The following is a 22,435-nucleotide window of genomic DNA, read 5'->3' as shown; positions in this document are numbered from 1 at the left end:
AGTGCCCCATAGTAGAAATTATCCTTTGTCCCAAATTATGCGGTCCATTTCTACCTCATGCCCTTCCCGTGATCATTCTCCGTCTCATTGGCCGTGTTAATACCCTATCTCCATGCAAGCTGCCCCTAAGAGCTTTCATTTCCCTTTTCCTAGGGGGAATCCATTGGAGACCCAATACTCAGAGAAGGGGGTCCTATGATGAGCCAATATACAGAACTGATAAAATGGAAGACAGTTGCAGATGTTTGGTAATTTTTCCTTTTTATTAAACCTAAATGACTTTGCCATATATATAATTTATATTTGTAATATAGCCATCTTTATTTTTATTCAGGGCCTGATTATTCAAAACCAAAGGTGTCTGTTTACTTTTTATTTTTAGATGTTTGGCTGAGGGGGAGGGAAGTGGTAGAAGAGGAAATTATAACTCGTGGTTAAGATGTGGTTTGAGGATTTTCTGTAAACTTAAATTTGTTGTATCTGTTTCCAAGGTTTTATGGCATGGTAAAAACTCTTTGAATAATTTGGTTTTCTATTTCATTAAAAATTTGAAGTGATAATAGATAGCATTTAGTAGGTTAACTGTACTTCAGTATCTATTTTAGAAATTAATAGCAGTAGCATTCAGAGTTTCAGTATATGTCTGCTAATAAATGCTGGCTTTCATTTTATTTCAGGCACATTTTTTTTTTCTTTCTTCCTTTTCTTTTTTTGGTCTTTGATTGTAGTGTTGTGTGTGGGGGAAAAGTTAATGTTTATTTTTAATTTTTGCTTACTAGTGAAAGTCCTAACTTTCTGGGATACTTAAAAATTCCACATCAGCTAAAACTTGTTTGTTAGTCTGACCTTTTTTTTTTTTTTTAGGCCATAAAAGTTTACTTGCAATTTATAATAAATGAAAGACATAGTAGAGTCCAAGCTTAGGGTGGAAAATAACAAGTTTCATTTTCTTCTTTATCTCACTCCTGCATCATTTTGATTAATAGCAGGATCAGACTTCATGCCTCTAGGTTAAGAACTTCCGGTCTTGAGGATTCTATTTTGAATCAAAGACAGTTCAGTTCTCATATTGAATTCTTGCATCTTTTATAAGCCCTAATAAATGTGGATTAGCACAATTTTTATCTCTTATAAAGGAGACTTTTCAAAACAAAACAGGACTTTGGAACAACAGCCTTCTTCCCACTGGTTCCTTACCCCCTCAGACTCCCAAACTCACCCCCAAAAAAAGTGTCAGGCTTTTCCTTTGGAACAACAACTTCTAATACTCTTTCTACACGACTACTTGATCTACTTTTCTAACCACACGTTTCCTTGATGATATCTTTGTGTCTGTGTCTGGTTGTATGTGCGTGCGCGCGCGCACACACATACACACACACAGGAGTGGTACTTGGGCAGGTGCAGAACACAATTAGACCTTTTTTTTTAAAGTTTTTATTGATAATTTTTTTTCATATTAGTTATTTTCTAATTTACCTCTCCCAGTCCAGCCAGAGTGAGATTTTTTTTGTAACAAAAGGGGAAAAAAACAGTTAAAATCAACTTACGATACCAGCTATATCCAGTATCATCTGCAAAATTCCACTTTCATATTCTCTCACCTCTAATGATAGGAGGGAAGTAAATTTTCCTCTCACTTTTATTCAGACTTGTTGAATTGTTATTGTTGTGTATATTGTTTTTATTCCACTTAATTATGCCTTGATAATGTTTCTTGGGTCACCTACTTTATTGTTGGAAATACAGTGCAGCCAACTTACCCACTGTGTTTCTCTTTGTTGTCCTTTGGTTCACCTGTAATTTTGATTCTCTGTGAAATCGTGGTATTTTATAACTCACAGCCATAGAGAACTACCCAGAGAATATTAATAATGAAGAGGTAGGAATTTTCTGAAGTACTGTGAAACGTCCAAAGTATAGTCCAGTCTGGATGACAACGACTACTACTACTACTACTACTACTACTACTACTACTACTACTACTACCACCACCACTTTTCACAGTTCTGTTCCCATTTCATTGTTGATTCTCAGGGTCTATTTTAGATATATGGGAAATTGGACTCATTCAAGTATAATCATAGTCTGGCCAATGGTCATTCTTTATCTCTGAGGTTTTTCCTCTCTGTGATGCTAGGCTAATCTCATCTGAATGGTCATGGATCTCATTGAAGGAAACTATACAGAAGTTTGAAACAATCAGCACAATATCATTCCAAAGAGGAGAATCAATCTATAGAAAATCCTGCCTTTTGGAATTTTTGCAGAAAGGTCTCCATTGTCATGCAGAATACCTTTGTAGTAAGGCTATGTTCCCATATTTTATGCCTTGCTTGGTGTTATTATAAAAGGATTGAGCAGATTATCTCATCTGTCAAAAAATTTTTCTTGATATATACACAAAAGCTGCTGTTGTTGTTTGTCCTTCATTCTCAAAGAGGACCATGACATTAGGAAGCTGATGTTATGACTTGCACGTGAATTGGATTTAAGTGAGGTGGGGCTTTGCAAAGTCGCCAGCCTCACCCTCTCCTCTGGAGTCATCTGGGTCCAGTGGCAGGTTATTAGACTGGGACCACTGGCATGTCCCAGGATGCATTGAGAGACCTTGGTCTTTTCAAGTTATGGTCTTTCCCAGGTCTCAGTTTTACATGAAAGCTAACCTTTTGGAGAATACCCTGTAAAGCTATGTTATGTTCTACTGAATAACACTCTTTTTTGGTAACAAAAAACAGATATAGGGGTTTATTACAGTCTCCACATTTTCCAGTCAGTTCTATGATTTGATATAGAAAATAGTCAGTAAAAACCTGCCTGTTTTCTCTTTTCTGCAAGTGCCCTATTTCTTTCCTTTCTTTCCTTCCATCCTTCCTTCCTTTTGATTTTGTCTTAAGGTCTGTGCTATTTGCACAGTTGCTTTTTTTTTTTAAGCAATCAAATGTTAGTACTCAGTAGCATAAATTATGAGACTAGCTATAGCTTTAGGAAATCTGGGCGATCTATTACATTTTGCTTCTAGTTGTTGTGGTTGTTCTTAGTTGGGTCTCAGATCAAACTTTCTACAAGCTAGTTTTCCCATCAGTTTTTTTTTCTATTTTTGATGTAATGTTCCTTGTTAAATGCAGCCATCTTGCTCTATAATATTTTGCACCTGTGCTTATACTCAAAACGTGTGTTGGTTTTGACTGCCCTTTCTGCTTGACCAGGAAATCAACTGGTTGCCTGCTAAAGTGGTTTCTTGTTTTTTTAGTGATATTTTTATCACCTAAGTTTCTACAAGCAGTAGTTACAGTCAAAGTTGGTATCATTACGTTTACCAATGTCCCAAATTTTGGATGATTTTGATTGCATGTAATGTGTTTTCATTTTTGTTCTCCTAATTTGGTATTGATTTTGACATTTGTTCTCTGACCACTGGGTGGTCAGACTATGCAGAAATGATAGTCAGAGTCAACAAATCTTGACAGACTAAAGCATTGGGTTGAATCCAGTAAGATGAAATTCAATATTGATGAACGTGAAGTCTTACCTTTAGATATAAAAAATCATCTTCACAAATTCAAGGTGGAGAGGCACAGTTAGGATGAAGAATAAAAAAGAATCATTGGATTTGGCATTTAGATCATTGGGTGAGAGCAATTTCACTTAGTGATGAGGATGAAAATAAGATTGCAAGGGCTTTGAGAAGTGAGAGAGAGGGAAATAGAGGCAACAATACAGACATTTTAAACAGAATCGCAAAATCTGAGAGTTGGAAAAGGAGCTGAAGCCATCTAGTTAAACAGACACTAAAGATAGAGGGCTTTATCTTAATTTAATCAGTTTGGAAGACTTGAAATCTGTTGTTTAAAATGAGAATGTCCACCTTCACATCATGCCTCTGAGGAAAGTTTTTTCAGAGTTCAGTTTAATTCTGGGATAAAGTCAGAAATTTATTAATTATAAATTTACATTTTTTCAAGGCTTTTCCTAGCCAGGCCTGTGGTGTAAACAGTGGGAAGCTTTCTTTCAAAAGGGAAAAGCAGAATAGTGGAGGATGGATTTAGGACAAAATTCCCCACTTTCTCAGTGACCATTCCCCTAGAATTGGTTTAAGCGTTGTGATGTGCTGAAGTTGGGTAGGGGGTAGGGTAGAGCATTCCAACAAGTTGCTTGTTAACATGCTTTCCTCTTACGTAGTGGGGTTGCTGATTCATCAACATAAACACCTTAATCAGGATCAAGATAAAATTATAGGCAATAAACATTTATGGTATAAATATACAAAATCCAAAGTCTTTAGTTTCAACTAATCTGAAAATCAAAATATTTTTAACCACTTCTAATTAACATGTCCACAAGACCACCGAATTGCCATTAAAATATCAGATCACATTTATTTTTGGTTGCTTTTGGCATGAAAATTCATGAAGGCCTCCTTGTTCTCAAAAGAAATTGCGGACAGGTACTCTTTCAGACAGAGCATGAAACTGATAGGACTTCTGACTTCCCAAGGTCTCTCATAACTTCTTTACCTGAACTAGATTAACTCTTAATACACCAGTGTACACTCATTTAAATATTAGATGATGATTTGTCAGAGCCTGGAGAGTTCCACGTGTCCCAAGCAAATGTTTCTCTCAGGGATTATAGCATGTGATAATAAGAGAAGAAATCCATTAGCTACTCCCTTAATTCTTTAGCAGTAATCCTGGGTGGGCAGTAGAGGAAGATGCAGAGAGTAGTAATGTAGTGGAGGGTGCCTGGCCTTAAAGTTGTAGTTCCTAATACAGTGGCAGTTGAAGATAGTCTCATAAAGGAGAACAGAAAAATAACCCTCTCTCTAACACACACCCACATACCCCTTTTGTAGCAGGAATATACAAATTGTGAGCAAAAAGAAAACTAGCTTATTCAGACAGCTACTAGCATGTAGGAGCTAAATAACATAACTAATAGTCTATCAGTTCTGCTCCAGCATGACAAAGCACTATGGTAGTGCCACAGTACCACCACCACCACCACTACTACTACTACTACTACTACTACTACTGTAGGTCTACTGTAGTGACCACTGTCTTAGAGTGTATGTGTCTATGTGTAGATAAATATTCCAATAAAATTCTGTATTTCAGAATCTTTCATATCTCTATTGAAAGAATTTCTTTTGTAGCATCTAGTTTAAAAGCAGCATATTTTTATTTAACTTCAACTGCTATGATGGCACCTAAGGTATCTGAACTGAGTCTTGAAGGAAATCAGGGATTCCGAGAGGCCAGGGTGAGGAGGGAATGTAATTTAGGCTGTACAAAGGCATGGATAGTAGAGATGGAGCATTGTATGTACATAACTAGAAGCAGTGGCACTCCTACAGCTAGATCACAGAGTTTGTAGATGGGAATAATGTGTATTGAATCTGAAGTGTCAAATATAAGAGTTTATATTTTGTTTTAGAAGTGATAGAGAAACTGTAGTTTGCTGAGTAGCATGGTTAGACCTGTGTTTTTGAACAACCACTTTGGTAGCTGTATGGATTGGAGTAAGGAGAGATTTGAAAAAAGGAGATCAAATAGGAAGGTAATACAGTAGTTGAGGCAAGAGATGATCAAGGCGAACTGCAGTGATAGCTGTTTGTACAAAAAGGAAGAGATGGGTGCAGGTGATGTTATGCAGAAAGAAACTATAAGATTTACCAACCAATTAGATGTGTGGGGTGAGTAAGAGTTGAGGGGTTGAGGGTGACTTTGACATTGAAATTGGGAAACTTGGTGATTGGAAGAAATATTGACCAAGCTACTCCCTTTAAAGAAGGAGCCTAGCAGTGAGGGTGGTGGTGGTGAGCCCTTTGCCGCTTAGAACCATTCTAGAGAAATTTAATTATTCACTTACAAAATTCGAGTATTAAGTTTTTCATTTACAGTAACAAATCCCCTTGTCTTAGTATAGTGGTAGTTTAAGGAGAGAGAAATATCTTTACTTTTCCCCAACATATGTAAATTTACTGTGTTCATTTTCATATTCAGCATCACTAAATTTAACAAAATAACTTTTAATTCTTGGCTATAACCATTATTTTTATCTGTTACAATTCACAAAATTAGTTCGCATCAATAATATACAGGTTCAATTACGTTTCAACAGGTGTTTAAACTTTTATAAGCATATGTCACAAGTATAGCTCTTCAACAGTATATTCACTTAGGCTAATTTGTGTCAGATTTTAATTTGTCTCTGTAAAGGTAATTAAAAGTTTTTCTTTGCAAACTTGTAATAATTGTCTAAAGCATTTTGTAGTTTGTTAAATAAAATTCTTGCTTTGAAATGGTGAATGTCAAATTCATGGTGCTAAATGACATTCATGTGTACGATTAAATATTCACTCAATTTTTTCCTGGGAAATATCTCCTTAACTTGAAGACATAATAAAATGTTATTGTGTGACAGTATTCTGGTGTTAAATTCCTGGAAGGGAAACAACTCCATCAGCAAGGAAGAATTTTCATGGTCTTTAGGCATCAGAAAGACAAAGCAGTTGTCTTTGTCATTTATTTCATTTATTTTTTTGGTTGTGCTGAGTATTTAGGCATGTGATTTCTGTCAATACTGGCAAGTAATTATTATGCCTATTATACTTATTTTAATGTAACAGCTAGTAGTTAAAAGGGCAGTAGTAGGTTTTTTTTCCCCTTTCCAAATTGGAGATTCTTGTTAATTGTGTTGCAATGTAAACACAAATTTATTTATTGTGCTGTAATGACATTTTATTATAGAAAATAAAGACCTAAATGTCTTCTCCTCACTTTCAATAGAGTATCTTTAAATATTGATATAAATTGTTGTTCATCCTTCATTTTCATAGAGGACCAATGACATCACAATGTTGGGGCAGAATAATACTGGATGCTAAGTAATGTCTTGATTTGTTCGTGAATTGGATTTAGGTGAGGCAGAGTTGTGAAGACTCACTCTCTCTATAAGGGTCATCAACCTAGCATAATGTCTCTCGATTGCTGTTCAAAAGAAATTCTGGGCTGTGTGGGTGTTAGTTCCTGGAGTGGCAGAATTGTTTCATCTTTTTTCCTTTCAAACGACAGCTTCTAGTACAGTGGACACATTGTAGGTGCCTAATACATGTTTGTTGGGATTAATTATCAGGGTTTAACATTATGTCTTAATGAACTAAGTATTTATAGCTTCTTCAGGATTCTAGGGTATTTACATGACATTTGGTATGTGAGTTGAAATTTTCTGTAAAAAATAAAGTTAAATATCCAACTCACTTAAGTAAGCAGTTAACTATCTATTATGTATCAAGCACTGTGCTGGGTATTGATGATACAAAGATAAGAATGAAACAGTTCCTTGCCCTCAAGGAGCTTAAATTTTATTAGCAGGGAACCAGTTTTATAAATAAATTCTTCACATAGTTGCATGAATATTCAGTATCATGCTTGAGAAATAGACATTGAGCTATATTCTTATGTATATCATTGCTTGTGGCATGGTAACTTTTCTTTTGCTTTGTTATAAATATAAAACAAGGATTTCAAATTCAATATACTTGATTTGGTTACTGTAGCTACAGAGTCACATGTTTTGCTTCAATTGCAGATTTTTCAGCTGTACTCTAACCCAAGCCAGGAAATTTAAATAAAAGAAGGATTCATTAATGGTTATATTCCCTTTTAAACTGAAGTACAAATCATTTAAAAGTATTCCAACAGTTTTTAAACTATATTTTAAAGTTGCTTGTTAAATGTTTTTAATTTATGAATTGGTATATTTATGTGTGTACAGACACACATATAATTTGTATATTATCTAACTAAAGATGTTTTTTGAGGCAGTATAACATCAAATGTCATTGGTTTTTGAAATTTAAGTGAGGAGAAAGGTGCCTTATCTTTATTTAACAAAATAATGTCTTAAAATTGGCAGGTAAAGGACAGGAAAAAAATTATATATTACATAAAGATGTTCTCACTCTTTTTTTTTTTTTAAGATGTTCTCACTCTTGAAGGAATGTAACAGATTTGAAAATAAAACTGAATTTTAATGAGGAGGTATGCTTTGAATAGGCTTTTTTCCTGTCCTGTGTTATGTTGGAAAGGACATTGTGCTACTTTCTTGACCAGAAGAAGGATATTCGTTCTTTTAAATATTGAATTTTAAAATTAACATTCTTTAAAGATTATTGTTCCTTCCCTTTGTGACGTCCATAATTTTATCAAAACTCGGTTCAAGTGCTACTTCCCATAGGACATTCATCTTATTATTCAGATTTGCTAGTTTTCTCTCCCATAGAAATTATTTTGTACTATGTATTTTCAATTTAATTTTCTAAGGAAATGGTTTTTGCCCCGCAATAGAATGTGAACTCCTTGAGGACAGGGACTGTTTAATTTTTCTCTTTGCATCTCCAGGTCCTTGCATAATGCCTGGCTCCTAGTAGACACTTCGTAAATGTTTTTTGAATGAATTGGTGGATACTGGCGTGTCTACTGGATGTAAAGCATTATATTGTCACTTTGGAAATTAGCAAAATGAATAAGAGTCTTAGAATTATAGGAGAACCTGAGTTTGTATAGATGTTTTATTTACTTATCTGTGAACAGTGTTCCACTCTAGTGTTAGACACAATATTCCAGATATGGAATGTATCCAGATGCGTTCTACTCCAGCAGAGTAGAATAAAGCCTTTACTTCTGGTATTCTGGCCATTGTGCCTCCCAATTGGGGAGCTCGGTGGTGCAGTGAATAGAGAGAGCTGGTCCCAGAGTCAGGAAGACTCTTCAGCCTGAGTTCAAATCTGGCCTCAGACACTTACTAGCTGAGTGACTCTGTTTACTTCAGTTTCCTCAGCTGTAAAATGAGCTGAAGAAGGAAATGGCAAACCAGTCTAGTACTTCTGCCAAGAAAACCCCGAATAAGGGTCATGAAGAGTCAAACACTACTGAAAAAAACAATTAATCATCATCACATCCTGAAGTAAGGAAAAGTTGAGTTTGAATTTGGCCTCAGACACTACCTAGCTATGTGAGCCTGGACAAGACACTTAAAACATGTTTGCCTCAGTTTCCTCAGCTGTAAAATGGGTATAATAATAGCACCTAGGGACTGTCTACCTTTATTTGTATCCCCAGTGCTTAGAGCACTGTCGACCACATAGTAAGTGCTTAATAAATGCTTCTGAATTGACAGCAGTTTAGCTCTTCCCAATTTTGTTGTTATTCCTGAGTCTGACTCTTCGTGACACCACTTGGGTTTTCTTGGCAGAAATACTGCATTAGTTTGCCATTTCGTTCTGCAGCTCATTTGACAGTTAAGGAACTGAGGCAAAAAGGGTTAAGTGACTTGCCGGGGTCAGATTTGAACTCAGGCAGAAGAGTCTTCCTGACTCCAGGCCCAATACTATCCAGTGCACGAACTGGCTGCCTTATATTATTAATGACATCCTCTTTTTTTTTCCTCTTATTTTATGGAAGACTATCTCCAAACTTAATTTATGGGGTCTTTATTTCTCTTGCTCATGAAATTAATCACTTAGGAATGGTGTAGAAGAGATTCTGCATCAGGTTTGGTTTGGAATAGATGGCCTCTGGTGTCATTTCCAATTCTCTTATTTTGTAATTCTGATTCTTTTTGATTCTACATCCATACATTTGTTTCCTTCTCAATGCATAGTCATCACTGTAGTTTAGGCCCTCATTACCTCTTACTAGGGCTACTTAAAATATCCTCCTAATTGTTTTACTAACCTCAGGTCACTCTTCCTCTCTAATCCATCTTCCACACAGTTGCCAGAGTAGATTTCCTGAGTGATGGGGCTTGACCCTCTCAGTCCCCTACTTAATAAACTATAATGGCTCACTGTTTATTTTAAAATCAAATATTATTTCATGTCTTTATCTTATCCCTTTTAATGTCTTATTTTGTCTAAGTTTTATATTTTCATAATAGGTCAGTGTAGCACATAGGTATAATTTATAAATAAGTAAATATACACATTGGAGGTATATACTTTAAAATATTTTACTGATAGGGATATACAGGCAAAAGTTTGGAGACTGCTGGAATGTAGGACAAAATGCAGTCTAATTTTGCATTTCCATCTATTTTTCTAGACAACTAGGTTTATATCTACTTCCCTTCATGAACTCTACATTCTAATTCCACTGAACTGTTAACTAAACTCTGTATTCAACATGTGTACGTTGAATTCCCCTTTCTCAGAACTCTTGTCCTCCTTTCAGGCTAGAATAATATGTTATCTCTTTGAAACTTTACCTGATCTTTCCAGTTATTAGTGTTCACTTCCCAATCAATTTTATTTAAATAAATAGTTTATAAATTATTAAAAACATGTAATTTCCAGTATTCCCCATACTAATGTAACATCCTCTATAGTGAAGAATTTTCATTTAGCAAAGCAAACTCACACAATGGTGACATCTAAAGGTGTTTACCCAATCCCTCATTTATCAAAATCATCATCAATAAACCTTTAATTGTGTTTACTATCTGCCAGGCACAGTGTTAAGTTCTGGGGGTATAAAGAAAGGCCCAAACACTTGTCCCTGCCCTCAAAAAGTTCATATTTTAATGGGGGAAGACAACATGCAGCCAACTATGTACACACAAGGTATATATACACTTCTGTATCCGCCAATCATGTCTCACCAACTGCTCTCTGAAATCATGGTTAGTCACCACCATCAACCAGAATTCTTTTGTCTTTCAATGCTTTCATTTGCATTATTGTTATCGTATAAATTGTTCTCTTGGTTCATCCAAGCTTTTATCAGCTCATTCAAATGTTCCCAAGTTGTTTATTATGGTGCAAAAACAATCCATTGTATTCATACACCATGTTTTGTCAAACCTTTCCTCAATCCATCTGCTTTCCAGAATGATTGTATCAAACCACAGTTCCTCCAATAGTGTAGTAGTCTTACCTGTCTTTTTTTTTTTTTTTTTTTTTTTTGGTGAGGCAGTTGGGGTTAAGTGACTTGCCCAGAATCACACGGCTAGTGACTGTTATGAGTCTGAGGTCAGATTTGAACTCAGGTCCTCCTGACTCCAGGGCCGATGCTGTATCCACTGCAACACCTAGCTGCCCCGTCTTTTTTCTTTTTTATTGTGAACTTAACAATCATCAGCGAGTCTTATGTAAAAATTACAAAACGATGATTGTATATGAAAATGTGATCTGTTACATTTATTTTGCAGACATATATTAAAGTTACAAAATTTATATCCCCTTCTAAATTTAACTTTTTCCTGTGTATTTTTAAATGTTTTATTGATGGTCTTTAAAACTTTTTTTTTTTTTGCATCTTAATGACTATTAACTCCACCCCCAAGGGATAGCTTTACCTTATGATGAATAAGTATAGACAAGCAAAGCAAATAAAAACATTGACCTCATAGGAAAATGTCTCATTCTGCCCCTCTAGTCTGTTACTCCTCTCTCAAGACAAGACGTAGGAAACATGATTTATTATTAGTTTTTTAAATTCCTGATTGGTCACTGCTTTGATTGATATTGTCAACCTAAAATAAAGAAGACTGCCAAAACTTAGCAGCAGCACCAAAGTACTGTAGTGTCCCCAAGTGGGACAGGATTAAATACACTTCAACATGGATTAAGTCTCAGGGAAAGCACATCCAGGAGAAGCTTTTACAAAGTATGTGAGTTGTTTCACATAACAACTAAAAGTCCATGGAGGGGGGGGGGGCTCGATATCTGGTCAGAACAGCAGGCTTGGGCTCCAGGAGCAGCTATAGGAAAATGGTTTGGACCTGCTCCAATCTTGGGATCTGATGGGATTAAAGTCAGGTAACCCTTTTGATGTCTGCATTTCACATTCTTTTTTTTAAACTGGTTTCCATAGCCCTCGGGCATTTTGTAGATCTAGGATCGGGCAGAGTCAGTGGCTGCATTCAATAATGTCTTTCAAAATTATCTTTTACAGTATTGTGGTATTCATATATCATTTGTCTCCTGTATCTGCTTATTTCATTCTATATGTTTTTAGAAATTTATCTGAATATCACATTTGTCATTTCTCATAACATAATAACATTCCATTATATTCTTATAGCACAATTTGTTCAACAGTTCCCCACATTTCAAGATGCGTACTAATTCTATTGCTCCAGCAAAAGTGCTGCTATAAATGTTATTATGTACCAGTGTCCTTTCCTTCTTTCTTTGTTCTTCTTTGGAGTATATGCCATTTAGTAGTTTGTTGAATCAAATGGTATTCAGTTTCTCTTATTTTTAAGTGATTGTAAGCCTTTTTAAAATGAGGTTGTTGATAGCTGCCTATTCATGAATTACTTCTCTTGCTACATTCTCTCTAATGTTGACTGTTTTCATCTTTTGTAATCTTTGTCAGTTTTGCTGGCTATGAGTTGAAACCTCAGAGCTATTTTGATTTTCATTTCTTTTCTTAAAAGTGATTTGGGATAGTCTTTCATATAATATGAAAGCTTGTAAATAGTTCATATCTTTTGATGATTGAACCATTGACCTTCTAACTTAATGTGCATAAAACCAAACATGTGCTCAGGTTTTCCCAACCTCCCCTTCTGACTTAAATTGCCTTTTTGCAATTTCAAAAATTCTACATAGGTTGATTTGCATAATTTTAAAAACTAAGGTATAGATGCTTTGGTAAAAAAAATAATAATAATAATGTAGAACGGGTGCCAATTGTGGACAAAATTTCAAAAGATAAAATTCTGTTTTTCTCGTGTGCTTCTTATAGTCACAATGAACGGAAGGTGACCTGCAAGCATCCAGTTACAGGCCAGCCATCACAGGATAATTGTATTTTTGTCGTAAATGAACAGTAAGTACAAGAATTTATTATGAAATTCGTATTTTCCTAGTTCATCACTTCCTTTAAGATTATATTTGTTAACTTAGAGAACGAGACCTTTATTTACATTCAAAGCAAGATTTTATTAGTAAAATTTGCCATCCTGAATATTTGTACTCGGGTGAAACTGCCAAACACTAATGACTTTGTTTGATTTCTTTGGACTAGCACAAGGACCTTCAAAGATTTTATCATGAAGGCTGAGATTTTATAAATTGTTTTAACTAATAAAAGGGGTAAGTTCTTGGTTTGTTGTTCTAATATTTAACTGATAACCTTCAGTTCAACAAACATTTATTAATTGCTAACTATGCTAACACTGTAGTACATGAAGGATCTAAAAAAATTAATGAGATACGGTCTTAGGTAAGGAAGGAAAGGATTGGGTCTAGAGTGTCATCTAGACTATGAAGGTAGCAGTGAGATTAGAAAGATTTTAAAAGATATTTTTAGATCTCAAAATCTATAGAATTATCTTTTAATCTATTTTTTAAAGACTCTTCTAGGTAGGTTTAGACATGTGATATCTCTTGCATAGCAGTTGGCTTATTTGTAATGAAGACATTTGACCCAAAAATTATTTACATGCCTAAGTGTTGTTGTTATTGTTTTTTGTTTTTTTTTAATGCAAACCATTTCCTTGAAGTGATGTTTGATTTCCCCATGTTCTACTAAAAATTCATTTTAGCCTTTGGTATTTTAATGGATTACCAAAGGCAATATAATCATCCACAAGGTAGGCCAGGCCAAATAGAGATTTACTTGGCATGTCTCTGCAATAGATATATTTTGTCATTCAGATTTTCTCCAATTCATTTTGATGTTTGAAATGAGGCAAATATTAACTATTTGATTTTGCTCAATGAATATTTGTTCAGTTATGACTAATCTTTAGAGTGGGGAGGAATTCAGTTGTAGTACCTATTCTGCAAAAGTGAATTTTTCAGATAATTAAAATATATATCCCTTTAAATATCAAAACTTTTGCCTCGGTTTTCCCTCTTCCCTTCTCTCCAACTTTTATTAATGCTTTTTTTCAAATAATCCTGCCACTTGCCTATGCTCTGCAATAAAAACCATCTATTATGATAAAGAAGTACAATTAAGTCAAACAGACCAACACAGTAACTATGTCTAATAAAGTGTGGTCTGACTGTCTAACTCTGCCAAAGGAAAGAAAGTTATGTTTCATCGTCATTTATCTAGAGTCAAGGTTGGTCACTGCATTGATTTGAGTTCTGATGTCATTTAGTATTGTTTTCTTTTACATAATTGTGGTCATTGTGTAATTTGCTTTCTTGGTTCTGCTTGCTTTCTCTGTTTGACCTTCTTCTATCATCTGCCTAGTAGTGGTATTCCTGTTGAAATGAATTGTTCACTTTGCCTTCTGTCTTAAACAGCATTTTCAGCTATTGTGAGAAACGAGGACTGCTTCTGAATTGTGGCTGTGTGTTGCTGTAAATTTGAGAGAAAGTTATATGGGAATAAATTGTGAAAGGAAAGTATAGCAGGGAAGAATAAGAAGATAGCTGAGAGTATCAAAATAAGAAAGAACAGAGAAAAATGAAGAGATTGTTTACTTTAGTGCCCCAGTTGTCTTATTTTGTTACTCTTTTTCGCACAAAAAAAAGAGGTTTGTGTAGAAATTTTATTAATATCACACTTTGCCTGCTTCTCAATTTCATCAGCATCATTTTTGTAGCCAGGAAACCTGTGTTCTGATCTGACTTAATGGACAAGGACATAAAAAAGATCTGCTTTAGTCCCAACCTAGCCTTAGCTTCTCTGATTTCATAATTTCTTGTCCTCTACCCCAGAAGCCTGATGATAGCAGTAACCTCAAAAGTTTTAGTAAGAAATATTAAATGAATTTGATTTAAATGAGTATGTGTGGCAGCAGAGTCTTTAAAATACATTGCTGAGGGTTTAAAAATGGATTGGTAAGAGGTAAATAAGTGCATTTGCCTTGGGGCAAAAAAAGTAAAAAATCCAGCCATTGCTTTAAAGAGGCAGCACCATGGAGAAAAGGAACTGAGTTCTGTGTTGGTCGTTTTGAGTTTGAAATGGAAGAGGAAAAAGCATTTACTAAGCACGTACTATATCCCTGGCACTATGCCAAATAATATCTCATTTGATCCTCATGACAACCCTGAAAGAGGTGGGTCTATTATCCCCATTTTGCAGTTGAGAAAACTGAGGCACAGTGATTAGATGACTTGCCAGGGTCACATAGCTAGTGTCTGAGACCAGATGTGAACCCAGGTCTCCCTCATTTGTGGCCCAGTGCTGTATCCACTTTATCACCTAATCTGCCTCAAATTGTGTAATGGATAGCCATTATCAATGAAGGACTGAAGCTCAGAGGAGAGCCAAGAGCTGGATATATAGTTCTGGGAATCACCTGCATATCAATGATAATTTAATCCATGCTGTTTAGTGATATCACCAGTTAGTCAATAAGCATTTATCAGATGCCTACCCTGTGCCAGATACTGTGCTAATTGCTAGGGATACAAAAATAAAAATGAAAGTCCCTGCATTAGAGGAACTTTACGTAACATATTCTTTTGCTAAGAGATAGGGAGAAAAGACAAGAAGGCCTACAACAAATCTAGGGATACTTAGTGGGCAGAATATGGATGGTAATCCAGCAAGATGAAAAGTAATCAGAGGAAAGAGGGAAATGAGAGAATCATGTCTGGAAAATCCTATAGAGGGAAAAGGAGGATGAGGAGTGGGAAAAGGCTATCAGATTTGGCAATTAAGAGATCCTTGATAACTTTGAAAAGAGCAGTTTCAGTTCAGTAACAATGCAGGAAGCCAAACTGTAGGAGGTTAAGATGCAAGCAAGAAGAAAGTAAGTGGAAACAAGTATAAAAAGCATTTTTCTTGGTCTTTGGATAATAGATTGACCAGATAATAGGACAAATGAAAGAGTGCAAGAATATCATGTAGAGGAGAAAAGGAAGGATTGTTAAACAGTTGTGAACAATTAGAACAAAGAATAAAAATTGAGGCTTTCCTTAAGTGGAAGAAACTTGCTATTCTGAGAAGGAAGCAGCTATTTGTTCTTCCAGGAATAATAATGTAGACCGATCGGTGCTGTCACATGAGAAATCATCTAGGAAGATTCAGAAGATGGATGTTAAGGCAACTATTACCAACCTGATGATACTAATAGAGGTCTGCTATTTCCCTGGGGTATTTATCCAAGACAGACAACTACAACAAAATCTGATGATTCATGTGGGTACAAATTCTACTTCTAGAAGAATCATAGGAAATTGAAGATCTTAGGTACATATGTGATCTTTTCATCACTTCTAACAATAAAAAGACATTCTGAAAAAAGAAGCAAATTTTGGAAATGACCAGCTGATTAAAAAGATATTTGAGAAGATTTTTGTACAGTCTTTGACTTAAAACATAGACATGACAGGTACCTGGCCTGGGATAGAATGCACCTAACAAGAAATAGTAAGTGTATTTGCCTGGAGCTGTACAAACCTAATCAAAAGGACTTTAGAGTAAGGAGGAGAAAGAAAATGGCTTAGGAATATCCACCAAGCTCGATAATCATAAGGAGTAGCTACGAGGAAGGAAGAACTGTTCAACGACAGTTGAAACACACAGAAGTTAATAGGAGCAAAATCCAGGAAAGGAATTACTAATAAATTACATGACTTCATATTTTGGTATACAAATGCACAAAGTATAGCTAACAGACAAGACAGATTAAAGAGTATAATGCTAGAAAGCACATTTAAGTTAACCTGATAATACTTATTGACATCATTGAGATTTGGAAGGGATGATACCAAGGACTGAAATAAGGTTCTGGAATGGTATAGTTTATTCCAAAGAAATAGAATAGGTTAATACTTGCCTATTTAAAAATACACTTGGGGCAGCTAGGTGGAGAAGTGGATAGAGCACCGGCCCTGAAGTCAGGAGGACCTGAGTTCAAATCCGGCCTCAGACCAAACACTTGACAGTTACTAGCTGTGTGACCCTGGGCAAGTCACTTAACCCCAATTGCCTAAAAAAAAAAGGAATGTAAAAATACACTTACGTGAACATTCCCAAAAGCCAACATGGGTTGGGGCATAACATCAATAGACACCATTTAGATTAAGAAACAGAAAGAAGCAATACTGACATGAGACAGAAAAAGAAAATTGGCATAGAAGCATGATATAGTTGGAGTATTTTCTTTGCCAAAAGCAAAATATTTAATTTTTAATTTACTTTAATGATGATTTCTTCCTTTAAGAAAAGTGGAGAAATCAACAAGCAGAAGTTTTGTTCTGTATCTGATTCTCACCAACAGGGCAGGTTGCCTGGGTGAAAATGATGGAAACTGGGGCAGCTTGATGGTGCAGTAGGTAGAGCTCTAGCCTCGGGGTCAGGAGGACCTGAGTTCAAATACGGCCTCAGACACTTGAAACTTACTAGCTGTGTGACCCTGGGCAAATTACTTAACCCCAATTGCCAAGCCAAAAAAAAAAAATGATGGGAACCTTCAAAGGAAGTGAGTACTCCATCTTAAGAATTGTCATAGAAGAAAACTAAATAAGACTTACACCCTTGATTTAGGAAGAGCATGTTTCCAAAACGTAGGAATGCATAGGTACATCTCCATAAACTAAACTTCTTCAGAGGAAGTTGGCCTTAGAGGAATGGGAAGGTCTCAAAGAAAAAAATTCTGAAAACACACATTGAAATATTTCTGAAGGTTAGCATGAATGCACAGGGTATATTCAGTGATCCAGCAGTTTCTGTGATGTAAAAGAGTAAAGACAGCAATGACATTTCAATTTAAAAAACAAACAACAACAACAACAGAAATGTCCAGAAGAGGGCAAATAACAAAACCTATGATATGGCACGATCTTCTATGAGTAGTTGTCTGGCATGCTGAACCTTATAACAAACTGAGGTTGAAGCTAAGGACAAGGGAAAAGGGTTTTGTTTGTTTTCTTTTGAGATTTTTTTTTTTTTTGAGGGAAAAGGAAGGCCAAAGAAGGGATGGAACACTTTCTCAGAAGGATAACTGACAGAAGACAAGACAAGCTGCTCAGTTCTAACTTTATTGCTGCTTTTCTGTGTGAAGAAGAATGAAGTCTGGACTGGAACCAGGACAGAACAGAAATGACCAACTGGCCATTGAGTAGATACTCAAAATAAGTAGGAATATTAAGAAAAGTATGTAGCTGCCCATGATGAGTTCAAAACATTTGTCCAACAAGAGCGTGCCCATAGGTACTTAAAGAACTGGCTGATGACCTTGCTGAGTCATTCTGATCTTTGAAAAATGATAAACAGCAGGACAGGTACCACAGCACTGGAAAAAGAGACAACTTCCCAGTTTTCAAAAGGGAAGCAAATCAAGAGCTTAGACTATAATAAACCAGTTAGCTTGACCTGGATATTTAGAAAATACCTAGAATGGTGATAGTGAACATCTGGAAAACAAAGTAATGGCAAATAGATGCGTGAACACGTCTTGCAGAACCAGCTTTATAATTGTTTTTTTAAAGTCACTTACTGATTTTATTTTTATTTTTAAATTTTACTTATTTAATTTATTCTTTAAAATTATTTTTATTTATTGATGCATTTTGTTTTTGCATGCATCATTTCCCAGGGTAACTCTTCCCACCCTCACTTGCATTGAATCTTCCCTAGAGGCATAAATAAATAAATAAACCAAACTGACTGAAAATATTATCTCATATGGCACTGTGTGCAACATTCTCCTCCTGTAATATCATACCCTTCTTTCCAGAGGAGGAAAATGTTATACTGTTCTCCAGGACTGTGCTGTTTTCATTTATATTACTAGTCTATATATATTGTTTCCAGGTTGATTATTTCACTCTGCATCACATCTTTTAAGTCTTTGTCTTATCTGACTTCCTTATGTAATTTTTTCTGGCTCAGTAATGTTTCATTTCTTACAGTGCAATACATCCCTGTGCTTGAGTTTCTTTCAGCTATTCTCTAATCAATCCATGCCCATTTTGTTTCCCACTTTTGTGTATGTGTGCATTGTGTTGTTTTGTTTACTTTTGACTGTATCAAAAAGTACTACTTTTACCTCTTTAGGGCTTATTCTTAGGAATCTTTAAACAAGCAAAGCACTTGCTAAATATTCTCATGCTCATCTTGTGGAAAAGATACAGAGCTGTAGGTTAGTTTCAGTTAGATTAATTCAAGACTAGTTAAGTTTCAAGTAATTAATGGTTTGGTGTCAGCTTAGAACTTCTCCAAGGGGTTATCCCAACGAGGTGTTGTTAGCCCTGTGCATTTAGGAATCTTTTTATTAATGATTTGCATATAGCATGCTTCTCAAATGTGCAAACTCTTTGTTTGATCTCGGAGTCAGAGTCAGTAAAGATCTTGACAGGCCAGAGAATTATGGCAAATAAATAAAGAGATAAAATTTAATAGATATAAATGTCTTACATTGAGTTTAGAAAACTAATTTCACTAATTAAAGCTGAGGGAAGTAAGCGATCTCAAGCTGAATTAAGTAAAGTTGAATGTCCAGCCCTGGGTAGGGTCCTGCTGTGCCCTCTGCTATTCAGTTTCAGGTGCTGCATTTTAGGAAAAAACATTGATCAGATGGAGAGTCACCAGAGAAGGGCACCCAGAATAGAAAAATGCTTTGTAGTGATCCTCTATGAAGATTAGTTTAAGAAGTTCTTACATTTAGCCTGAGGAATAAGAAGATTTAGGAATAGAGATGGGCAATGTATCTTGTTTTAAGTATACTCAGGTTTATCCCCTACCAGAGGGATTAGGATTCTGTTCTGTTTGGGCCCAGAGGAAAAATTGGAAATGGTATGTAGAAGTTAAATTACAAAGAAACAAATTTAGGCCTGATGTAATTTTCTAACAGTTAAAAACTATGAGAAGGAAAAATGACTGCCTTGGAAGCTCCAAGCAAATGTTGAATACTTTTTCGGATATGTTGTAGAGTAGATTCTTCTTTAGGGTTGGTCCACGTGGTCACTGATATCACTCTTGAGCACTTTGATTCTATTTTATACATTCATTTTCTAACCTTGCATCTTTTGCTCTAATTCTTCTCTTTCTCTTTTCATTCCCTCTTCCTTTCACTGTTCAGCAGAGCAATTGTCTTATTAATTATAGCATTTTTGCCCATCACACTCTTTTAAACTTTACTAAAAAGAAGTTATTGTCTATGAAGGAGGTTGGTGCTATTTCATATTTCATCTACTGCCTCTCAACATCATATCTTAAGTAAAACAATAATAGTATGGAATAGGTGCTTAATTTAATATTTGTTGGTTATTTTGAGATCAGCATTCTGGCCAATATAAAATTTTGTTTAAATTACATCTAACTTTTTTTTTCAAAGCCATACAATTGTTACTAATTTTAGGATAAAGATTGACCTAAGTATGAATTTGTGCCAGTTACATGTCCCTGGAAATATATATAATGCTTCATTTGTTCAGGCTGTTTTTTTTGTTTTGTTTTGTTTTGTTTTTTTTAGGAATGAACTAGTCTGTGTAAATGAGTTTTCTGTGCACCTAATGCTTACTCTTCAGCTTGATGTAATGGAAAGAACATTGAGTTAGAGTTAATGGACTAGTTCTGTTCACTTCCTAGCTCTGTCAGTTACCACCTGTGTAATCTTGGGCAAGTTCCTTAACTTCCCTGGACTTCATTTCCTAGATATGTAAAATGAAGATGTCGGACTGCATGATGGTTCAAGTCCCTCCCAATTCTAAATCTGTGGTCTTATAAGTGCCTCCAAATTTTTTTTTAACCATTTTGATGAAACTTGTTTTCCTAAAATGGATAACTCCTTGTAGATCTTATGTTATAGAATTCATTTAAAATAATTTATATTTTTGTTTATGTTTCATTGGTCAGCATTTTAAACATCTGAGTTTTGCTAATTTTATTATGTCATAATTTTAAAATTTTTGAGTTGAAGGGCACATCTAGATTGAGTCTAATAACATAGAACAAGAATCCTCCCTACAGCATACCCAAGAAGTGGTCATCAATCTTTCCTTAAGGGCTTTCAATGACGGGGCCTGGCTAGTCCATCAATTTCACTATTGGATAGCTCTAATTGTTAGGAAGTTTTTCCTTACATCAAAAATTTGCATCTCCTCAGGTTTTACCTGTCGCTTCTATTTGTGCCCTCTGGAGGCAAAACAGAGCAAGTCTGCCTCCTCTTTTAGGGGATAGTCCCTCAAATACTTCGAGACAGCTATCATGTCCTCTCTTTCCCCAAGTTTTTTTCTTCTCAGATAAATCTTCTCTGTTCCTTTTTCATATAACATGAAGTTGAAATTCCTCACTATTCTTATTGTCCTCTTGATATTCTTTAGTTTATCAGTGTCCTTCCTAAAATGTGGCTCTCAGATCTCAAACACAATGCTCCAAATGTAGTTTGACCAGAGCAAAGTACATTGGTTCTCTCATCTCCCTACTCCCTAACATTTTGCCCTTTTTAATGCAGCATAAGATTGCATTGGCTTTCTTGGGTGCCATCTCATTGAGCATGCAGTCTGTCCGAAGTTGTTGTTTAACCCTCCCCATCTTGTATTTGGAAAGTTAATTTTCTGATCCTAAGTATAAGGCTTTACATTCATCTCAAATTATACCATATTAGATTTGATCCAAAACATTTAGCTTACATAGGTAGTTTTGAAGCCTGACCATGTTTCAGTTTGTTAGCTATTCCTCCCCCTTTGTGTCCTATCAAAATTTGATAAATATGTGACCTGAGGATTTATTTAAATCATAGACGAAAATGTTGAACAGCATAAGGTCAAGCACAAGCATCTGGAGCATCTTTTCAAGTTATCATCAAATCATTAATGATTATTCTTTGATCCTGTGAGTTCACTTGTTCAAAATCCCCCGATTGTGTTCTTGGTTAGCCCATTTCTCTCCATCTTTTCCACAAGCATACTATGAAAGACTTTACCAAATACATGGCTGAAGTTTAGGTGTTAGTCAGTTACATATTGACCGTATTCCCTTGTTCTATCAGTTTAGTGACCATCACAACAAAGAAAATAAAATAGTCTGGCATGGCCTATTTTGACTGAAAGTGTGCTCTCAATGATCTTTTTCTAGATATTACATATTCAGGAACTTTAAAAAAATAATATAGTGTATCATTTTGCCAGCAGTCAAAATCAAGTTCATAGAGCTCTAATTTGCAGGCTCTTCTCTTTCCCTTTTTAAAAAACAAACAAACCCCGTGGACTTGTTTCCTTCTCTAATTTTGTGACAGCTTCCTCATTATCTGTGATATTTCAGAAATCACTGACTGGTTCATCAATCTCATCTTCAGATTCTTTTAATATCCAGGGATGTAGCTCATTTGGTCTCTGCTGTCCCTGTTCCTGTTACCAACAGTAACTTCCGTCTACTCCTAATTTGCTACTCCTAATCTGCTGTGGGCTGGCAAACCAAATAGCTAAGCTTGTCACAACTGTGTCTATAATCAGAGTAAATATTGTCTGAATTGAGTTTATGAGGGACTTTCCTTTGAGTAAAGTGAACAAACT

General features: G+C 35.4%; 1 protein-coding gene across 14 annotated transcripts in view; it reads left to right on the top strand.

The window, feature by feature from the left end:
• The window catches only part of PLEKHA5 (pleckstrin homology domain containing A5), a 182,910-nt gene that overhangs the window by 55,561 nt on the left and 104,914 nt on the right, over positions 1 to 22,435 (top strand). For 10 of the 14 annotated variants that reach the window (XR_003567010.1, XM_027838661.1, XM_027838658.1 and 7 more), the window contains one exon: positions 12,756 to 12,839. Coding sequence is in view for 12 of the 14 variants with exons in the window: in XM_027838661.1 (XP_027694462.1) it covers positions 12,756 to 12,839 (84 nt within the window). In the remaining 2 variants the exon portion in view is untranslated. Of the gene's footprint in view, positions 1 to 153; positions 249 to 12,755; positions 12,840 to 13,037; positions 13,107 to 22,435 lie in introns of those variants that run through there. The other 4 variants (XM_027838664.1, XM_027838663.1, XM_027838671.1 and 1 more) reach the window with 2 other exon arrangements.

This window comes from Vombatus ursinus, unplaced genomic scaffold, assembly GCF_900497805.2.
Source record: "Vombatus ursinus unplaced genomic scaffold, bare-nosed wombat genome assembly UNPS02014830.1, whole genome shotgun sequence".
Lineage (NCBI taxonomy): Eukaryota > Metazoa > Chordata > Mammalia > Diprotodontia > Vombatidae > Vombatus > Vombatus ursinus.
This window is presented reverse-complemented; position numbering and strand designations above follow the sequence as displayed.